The 9,159-nt window shown below is 50.4% G+C and overlaps 1 protein-coding gene across 5 annotated transcripts in view; it reads left to right on the top strand.

The window, feature by feature from the left end:
* Positions 1 to 8,849, top strand: part of ARHGEF37 (Rho guanine nucleotide exchange factor 37) — a 74,782-nt gene extending 65,933 nt beyond the window's left edge. For all 5 annotated transcript variants that reach the window (XM_029218256.1, XM_029218257.1, XM_029218258.1 and 2 more), the window contains exons 11-13: positions 2,427 to 2,622; positions 4,213 to 4,370; positions 7,088 to 8,849. In XM_029218256.1, the coding sequence (XP_029074089.1) occupies positions 2,427 to 2,622; positions 4,213 to 4,370; positions 7,088 to 7,297 (564 nt within the window). In that variant the 3' untranslated portion in view covers positions 7,298 to 8,849. The remainder of the gene's footprint in view (positions 1 to 2,426; positions 2,623 to 4,212; positions 4,371 to 7,087) is intronic.
* Positions 8,850 to 9,159: the final 310 nt, after the last annotated feature.

Raw genomic sequence — 9,159 nt, forward strand, 5'->3', positions numbered from 1 at the left:
ACACACACACACACACACATGCTCTTCATGGCCAGTAAGCATAAGAGTGCACGCACGCACACACACACACACACACACACACACACACACATGCTGTTCATGGCCAGTAAGCATAAGAGCAGGTCAGGAAGAGGAAAACGCAAACATTTTACTCTTAGGTGAAATTAGACATCATAATGGCTAAGTGGCATTTACAGCCTGAAACTTGGAACTTCAAATTTTTCTCAAAATTTACCGTTTCCTCACCACCTTCTCATGGAACCTGCTTCAAATACCAGCATTCAGGATGAATAAAAAATTTGAATAAGAAGTCATTTAAAATTTCTTTTTGCTGTGGAATTTTTAATTGCAAAGGACAGTATCTCAGCTGCATTGTGGTTTACAAAACTTTGGCCAGCCAAAGTCTTTTTTTTTTTTTTTTTTTGGTAAAGCATTTTTCTCTAAAATATAACAAAAGGGTATCTTGCAGTCCACTTGAAGAATTCTTCAAGAATATATAAAATATTGTGTAGTTACTTTTAGTATATTTGAAAAGTAACTGAAGTAGCTGAAGGGAGCATGGGCTCCCAGAGCATCATGAAACCTGGTTTGAGAAAACAAACCGTATTTAGTCACATGTGAGATGTGAAGTGAAGGGTCAGGAGACAGCTCCAAGATTCCCCAGAAGGGAGAAGGGGCCCCAGAGACACAGGGGGCCAGTAAAGGAGCCCAGCAGAGCTGGACAGATACAGGTGGCCTTTGCACCTGGCCAGAGCACAGAGGACATCAAAGACCATCAGGGGTGTATGTGCACTTCAAGTGGGGCTGACGACTCCTGGGGCCACAGCTATCCCCGCTTCCTCGCCCACCCTGAGATGCCCCAGCAGAGGGCTCATCAGGGCTGCCGCATGGGTTCTGCAGCTTGGGGAGAGGAAGGGTGCAGAAAATCAAGAAGAGAGCAGCCACTCAGATGAGTCATGGAAACTTCTATCTTTTTCTACTTAAGACAAAATAACATTTTTCTTATTGGAAAAGCAATCCGTGCTGATTGCAGAAAAAAAAAAAAGAAGATACAGAAAAAATAAACAAATGGGAACATCATAGTCCTGGTGTGTTGGTAGGAAGAGAGGAGAGACCCCCCCAGCCCCACCCTCCCCACCTTCTCTCACCCACCCCTGCAACATGCACACACCCTCCTATAAATTCTTGACTTATTTGGCTACACGTACAGAACCCAGAGGAGTGAGGTGGCCACCCAGGACAGGAGAGTCCCAGTGAGATCTTTACAGGCCTCCCCGGCCCCTCCAGGGAGCACTGCTGTTCTCTGCACAGGTAGGGGCAGAGACTTGAGAAGGAAGGCAAACGTTTGCTACTCCATACTCCTGTTAACACCACCATTCTGAAAAAGAGCTACCCTGTCTCTACACTTCCATTTGAGGGCCTGTTTAGAAACCTGGAGTTCTCCTGGTTCTTGATCCTGGTTCAGGAACCTATTGGAGGTAGGAGTAATGGCAGAGTCCATGCCCAAATGTCCCTGAAGGACACCTCTGCCTACCTGCCTACACCCAGCACCTCTCCACCTGGAAATAATCATATAGACTATGATGAATATATATCTATCCATATATATCTAGCGAGAGAGAATATATAATAAATCTATATCCAACATTTTAAATTTCTTCTTTGTTTTACAAAAAGGGGACAATCGCCTGAGTCCCTTCTTGTTGATACTTTTGCTGGAAGCAGTGAATGAAAAAACAAAGGCAGTGCCAGGAGATTTTTGGATGCTCTGAAAATGCACTGAATCATTCTCTTCAACTAGATGGCAATTTCCATCAGGGAAAAACTGTTTCTACTATGCCATCCACAAGGTTTACCATGCCTTGTACATGGTAGGGGGCTCAATAAATACTTGTGGACTCAAAACGCATGGAATAAAAAACCACATTCTCTTTGTTCACACGTGTGTCTACATGTGCTGGCCCTGTGCTGGCTGTTTAAGATGCCAGGTGAGTAAGGCCTGGTGCCCACATGAAGCTCATAGCTTTGCTCATTGGGGTTAAAAGACATGTGTAAGGCATTTTCCTGTGGGACAGCTTAGCTTGATGCTATGGGCAGAATTGAGGCCCCAGTCCTGGAGTTCTGTAATGGAGAGACTCAGAAACTGCCTTAGGAGTTTAGAAAACCCAAGAAGTTTAGACCAGAGAAGGATTTTAGAAGTTAAGTTAGAAGTTTCTTCTGAAATGCCTTTGGATACTAAGAGCATGTGTTTCTCATCTGATCCAGCCATCTATTAGGAGACGGTTGCCCCGACTGGGATGGACCAATGGGCAGCAGAGGTGGGCTTGGCCCAGGACTCCTAGCTGTCAGCACGTGGGCCAACATTGGCGCCAGCTTTAACACTCCAGCTCCAACACCTGTGCCTGTCTCTGTCCTTTCTCTCCCAGCCACTCCTTCCAGGGGCTGAACACCAGGTGCAGGCTCTCCTGAGCAGGTATGGCCCAGGAAAGCTGTACCAGGTGACAAGCAACATCAGCGGGTCTGGGACTCTGGACCTGACTTTGCCTCGGGGCCACGTCGTAGCCCTCCTTCAAGACAAGGACACCAAAGGCAACAGCAGCCGATGGCTGGTGGACACTGGAGGTATGTGGGACTTCATGGGCACTTCCCCGCCCTTTGGGAAAACTGTCCAACAGGAGCCAGTGGGGAGACATAGGCACTCTTGTGGGCAGGGGTCCAAATCCAGGATGGGAATGAACACAGGTGAACATGGAGGGCATGGGGTACAGCCGGCTTATTGTGGTGCATGATATGCCAAAAAGAGAAATTCACTCTAACATTGCAATATCCATTATCAAGCACCTACTGTGTGCTGGGTGCTGTGTAAGGAAGACAAAGATCTGCCTTGGGGACCTCACAGATCATTTGTGTAGACAGAGTTGTGTGGGGAGAACTCAGCATCACTTTGAAGGAATGGAGAAGGGATGGAGATACGCAGAGAAGTGACGTTTAGATCCTGACTGTGTGGACAGAAGTCTGACATCCAGAACAAGGGAGGTGTTATCCTGTTCCCTCTGCGCTGGTCATGACCCTGGTGTGCTGCTCAGATGTAGGGGCCCCAGGAGGGAGCAGGGCAGGAGGCAAGGAGCACCGTGAACCCAGGAGGAGAAGGCCCACCAGAGTGTCTTCCACAGAGGGGCATGTGACCCACAAGATGAGGGTTACACAGGATTATTGGGAGGGGATCTGGCGACAGTTTTTCCCCCTTCAGACATTTTATTTTAATTCAGTATTTTAATGTGTATTAGAAAAAATATAACTAGTACAGAAACCCATGATTTTATTCATTATTATATAGTACAACACTAAGTTTTAAAAAGTGAGTTTATTAAAAAAAATTAAGAAGATGGTACAAATCTGGCAAGAATCATGAAAGGGTAAAATCCTAACTCAAGTTGAAAAACAGCTGAATGGGGATTAAAACAAGGTCCTTGGGGTCAAGAGGACCGGGTTCGGGCCCCAACTCTGCACTGTACTAACTGCATGATCCCGGAGGAGTTATGGAGCCTCTGAGCTCGGTTGGCTCAGCCATACAATGGAGATGACAACACGGACCTCAAGAGTTGATGGAAAGACTAGGTGATCAGATGCTGGTCCTGGCACCAAGCAAGCTCTCAGGAGGTGATGGCCATTCACAGTGACAGCGACCAGAGCACCACTGGAGTAGCTGTTACACGAGAAAGAATGGGGGCACTTGGAGAAGAGAAAGGCAATTTCTGCCTCCTGGGAAAGGCAGTCCTGCGGTGAGGAAGTGGCCTTGTTGGAAAGGAGACCAGTGGTGCCAGCACCAGGAAAATAGTTTTCATACCAGTCCGAGGAAGAACTTTTTTTTTTTCCGAGGAAGAACTTTTTTTTTTTCCGAGGAAGAACTTTTTTTTTTTCCGAGGAAGAACTTTTTATCTCTGCCAGAGCTGTTCCAAATGGAGTGGGCTGCCTCTGTGGGGAATGAGCTCGCTGTCACTGGGATGAACAAGCAGAAGCTAGAAAGAGTGAGTGCAGGGTGCGGGGTGGGGGGCAGTTTGTGAGGTTCCGAGATAACCTTTGGAGGTCCATTTTAGTGTGAAGAAGCTGTATTGGAGATATTCACATCTGTGAATGGTGGTGACTTCCTCTACCTCTGAAAGGGATGGGCAGTGTGATCCACAGCCAGATAACGTTCTGTGTGTCCTGCAGGACATCGAGGGTACGTGCCAGCTGGGAAACTGGAGCTGTACCACGTGGTCCCCCGTGAGGAGGAGCTCAGAGGGCAGGCGAGGCCTCACAGGGACTCCCAACGTCAGACACCAGAGCCCACCTTGGCCTCTGTCCCTTCTGTCCTAGCAGTGACCCAGGTGAGCCTGGAAGAGGGCAGGTGGGTTCACATCCCCATGGCCATCTGGAGTGGGGCTTTGATTTTCCTCCTGTCCAGAGGGACTACCACCCTGTGAGGCCAGGGCCTCGGTCAGTGGCCACACCAGTGTCCTGGCCAGGGTGGGACCTGGAGAAAGGAGCCTCTCGTCCTTGCCACATCAAGAGCAGGGAGTTAGTCCCTCGCTCCCCATTAGCAGAGCACCTGGGATTATTTCGTTCATTCGTTTGTTCATGCATTTGTTCATTTATTCAGTATTCACCAGGCACTGTGCTAGATAAGAGATGCAGTGATGAGCAGAAGTCAACCTTGGCCCTTGCCTTCCTCAAATTTATAATCTGGGAGGTGGGGAAAACAGCGATTAATAAAATAATCATATAAATAATCACAGTTCTATTAGTGCTAAGTGCCAGAGCCTTAGGTGTGGGAGAGGTTCAGGGAAGGTCTTTCTGAGAAGAATCATGTTTTTGCTCAGATTTGAAGGGTGGTTAGGAAGTAATTGGATAAAGGGTTGTGGATGGGAAGAGCTTCCCAGAAAGCATGCCCAGCGAATGCAAAGGCCCAGCACCGGGGAGGACAGGGTGAGTGAGGAACTGAGTGGAGCCAGTGGGGCTGGGACGGTGAGAGCGGTGGGCTGGAGAGGTGGGTGGGGCTAGCCAGCCGGGCCTGTGGCCTTGGTGAGGGTGTTGGCTTTCCCTTAAAAGCCATGGGAGGAGGGCTTCCCTGGTGGCGCAGTGGTTGAGAGTCCGCCTGCCGATGCAGGGGACATGGGTTCGTGCCCACATGCTGCGGAGCGGCTAGGCCCGTGAGCCATGGCCGCTGAGCCTGCGCTCCGGAGCCTGTGCTCCGCAACGGGAGAGGCCACAACAGTGAGAAGCCCGCGTACCGGATAAAAAAAAAAAAAAAAGCCATGGGAAACTTGTACATGCATGTTCGTTGCAGCATTATTCATAACAGCCCCAAAGTGGAAACAACCCATGTCCATCAACTGATGAAGGAATAAACAAAATGTGGCACATCCACACAATCAAATATTATTCAGCCATAAGAAAGAATGAAGTGCCGACACATGCTACCACATGTAGCTTGGTAGAGAAGGCCATGTAATGTATGATTCTCTATACGAAATGTCCTGGATAGACAATTGCATAGAGACAGAAAGTAGATCAGTGGTTGGCAGAGGCTGGGGGCAGGGGGAATGGGAAGTGACTGCTAAGTGGTCTAGGGTCTCTTTTTGAGATGATGAAGATGTTCTGGAATTAGATAATGGTGATGGTGGCATAACCTTGTGAACATGTTAAAAACTACTTTATTGTACACTTTGAAAGGGTGAATGTATGCATGTGAATTATATCTCAAAACAAAAAGTGTTGGGAAGGCTTTTCGGGGCAGAAGCTTAGCGGGGTCGCTGTGAGGGCTGATTGAGGTAGTTAGCTGGCTGGCATATGTGAGCCTCAGTAAATGGAGGCTGCACTCACAGTTATAAAGGGGGAGCTTCACAGGTGATGGATGAACAACAGAAAGGACCCAGGCTGAGGGGTGGGAGCCCAGAGGCTTGCAGTGAATAGCCAGGGGATGCCGCAGGCCAGGGTGGCTGAGGGAGCCTGGAGTGGGCTGCAGGAGGGCTGCATTGAAGCCTGCGGAAGCTGTGATGTACAGCTGTGGCACATGCTGGGAAGGCCCTCAGGCCAGTGCCGGGAGCCTTAGCTAGAAGTGGTACACCAGGGCTGCCTCCTGTTGGACATACCCACCCATCAGCAAAGAACCCACAGGGATCCCACCAGAGAGCCTCGCCATCCAACTCAATCCCAGTGGCCGCCAGTGTGGGTAGTGTCCCGGAACACCCGCCCAGGGGCTCATGTGGTGAGCTCAGCTGTCCATCTGCCCAGACACAGCAGCCACTTCCTCTTTGGTCGTGGGGCTGCTCAGTGGGACTCACGTGGGGTCATCCCCATTCCCCCTTGCCCCTGATTGTTCCTGAGCCTTGGCACACAGTAATAAAAGTCATGGTAAAAATAGCGAAAGCAGCCTGCATTTGTTGAGCCCTTACTATGTACCAGGCACAGGCATCCATTCATTAAATCCCCACAATTACCTGGAGGGAAGGATATCATTACTTCCATTTCACAGATGATGAGAATGAGGCCCAGGGAGGTGAAATATCAGCCTAACAAATGCCCCCTCCTCCAATTTTTTTTTTTTTTTTGCCTTTCAACAAAGTCACCTAACCTCCTTCCTGTCTCTGCTCCAAGCTGGGAAACTGGCCTGGGCAGATGACACCCTTTGATCTGAGGAGGGTTGTGGGGAAGGGATGCTGCATCCCCTGCTCGGTGAGATGGCAGCAGTGGACTGAGAGCACCCCTTCTGAGGTCAGACAGGCCAGCTTCACTCCTCTGTGATTTTGAATAAGTTCCTTGACTTCTCTGAGTCTCAATTTCCTTATCTGAAAAACGGGGCAAACAGAATTATAGAATTGTGAAAATCAAAACCAGGCAAAGAGCCTGCCACATAGTAGCTATTAGCAGTGGGAGTAGCGGAAGTAGCTGATGGCTTTGGACAAAGGATGTATTTGGGAGGCAATGACTGCTCAGCGATGGGGACTGAGTCGGGTGGGAGGGAAGAGGATAAACAGCTTCTCTAGGTCAGGTTTGTCTGTCCTCCCACCCTGACCATTTCTGTGTCACTCCCCGTGTGTTTCAGGTGGTGGCAGTGTACCCCTTTGTGGCCAGAAGCAGCCATGAAGTGAGTCTGCAGGCAGGCCAGCAGGTGACTGTCCTGGAGGCCCAGGACAAGAAGGGGAACCCAGAATGGAGCCTTGTGGAAGTGAACGGACAGAGGGGCTATGTGCCTTCCAGCTTCCTGGCCAGGGCCCCAGGTCCAGCTCTGTGGGGCTGGAGTCTGCCCTCTTAGGGTGCCCTCCTTGGAGCCCATGTTCCAAGAGGCTTAGAGGCTGTGACCCTGGGAGTTAGAAGCAAAGAGAAGGTGGGGGTGGATAGGGAAATCAGGCCAGGGTGGGGTGAAGGGCACCCAGAAGGCAGCCAGAAGAGGTAGGTGGGCCTTGCAGAGTGCCTGGCGTGGGTGAACATGAAAGGCTCCAACCAGGACGGCTCATTATGTCTGCATGAAGAGGGCGTTCCAACCTGAGTCACAACACCTGGGATGGCAGGTCACAGCTGATTGGCCAGGACTTGCTTATGGCCAATCTTACCTGTGCCCCGTCTGGTCCTGCCCATGGGAGTGGGTCACCCAGGTGAGCTTTACCTGTGCGCTGTGTGCTTGCATGGAGGCACACTGGAGAGTCCAGAACCGCCTGACCTGGCAGTTCACTTCCTTCCTGTGGTATAAAGAGATACAACAGCCGACCAGTCAGCTTTTATTTTTCCACGCTGGGAGCTAAGTTGTCTTGGGCAATGAACCCCTGGGAGCCCTCTCTAGCAGGGGAATGAGGGCTTGTCGGGGCAGTGGAGAGGTTCCCAGGAGACTTTTGGCTGGGCCAGGGAGTAGGTGTGAGCAAGTCACGATTCTGGAATGTGTTAAGGCAAATGCAGAGGCTGCTCCAGGGAAGAGGGGATTTTTGAGGGCGTGTTAGGTGGGGTGTGTGAGGCTGTTGGCAGCAGTTGTACACTGCTGCTGTGTTCTCTGGATTAGGAGACAGAGGGGTATGCAAGTCATAGAGGAAACTATGTTAAGCAGGTAACTAAAGGCCTGATGGGTGGGTAATGACTTGGTTTCCTGTTTCTGGAAGAAGGGGAGCCAGTGGAACCCCCAGTGGTTTCAGGAGGCTGCTGAGGGCTTGGAGGCAACAGTGGAGGTGATGTCAGTTGGCTGTGGCCCCTCAGACATAGGACACAACCTCAGTTTTCCCATTTATAAAGACCTAACTCATAGGCTTGTGGTGAGAATGACATGATGCTAAGGATGTGGAAGCTCCTTGCAAGTCATGAAGTGTGATATAAATGTAAATTGCAGGATGTCTAGGAAGTGGTCTCAGGATGGCCCCAGCCATCGGCTGGCCGCTCGCCATGCCCATGGCCATGATGGACATTATTAATCACTGTGGCATCCTTTCCCATAAACCCAGGATCCCTCCCAATGCTGCAATCTAGGTAACCAAACTCTTGAACTTGGTGAGATCAAACTTACTGTCATCCCTTTCTAGAACTTAGAAATTGAAGCCCCTCAAAACAGTTCCTGTTCAAGGAAGACTGACCGCTGGGGCGAATTTGGGTGCAGCCGCTATTGGATCATCATCTCTAGGTTGTAACTTGGGGCTCACATAAATTGCAAGATTCACAGGAGAGGGAAAAGGTGATCCATTGTAACTTTTAAAACAAATTACAGATCGTTTAAAAATATATTACAGAGAGGGCAGAGTCAAGATGGTGTACTAGGAGGACGCGGAATTCGCGTCTCCTCACAACTAGGGCACCTACCGGGCACCAGTGGGCGACCACGGACATCTAAGGGGATGGGAGGAGCCTACAGTGACCGGGTAGGACGTGGGGCGTGGGGGGAGTGAAGGGGGAGGAGAAGTGGAGGCTGGAGGGGACTGGCGCCCCTGAGGGGCGGCTGGGGGAGGGGAAGGGATCCCATGCCCAAAGAGGGAAATTGGAGAACCATTGGGAGGGCAGAGGATCAAAAGGGAGCATGGCCAGGTTTCCCCTACCCACTTAGGCCCCCAGGAACCTGCTGAGATTCTGGGCCTGATCCTCTGCCCACCGAGGACCCCTCCAGCCACGTGGGTCCTGAGGGAGTGGGAGAGAGGAAAGGGG

Source organism: Monodon monoceros, unplaced genomic scaffold (genome assembly GCF_005190385.1).
Source record: "Monodon monoceros isolate NGI ecotype Baffin Bay Population unplaced genomic scaffold, NGI_Narwhal_1 Super_Scaffold_12, whole genome shotgun sequence".
Lineage (NCBI taxonomy): Eukaryota > Metazoa > Chordata > Mammalia > Artiodactyla > Monodontidae > Monodon > Monodon monoceros.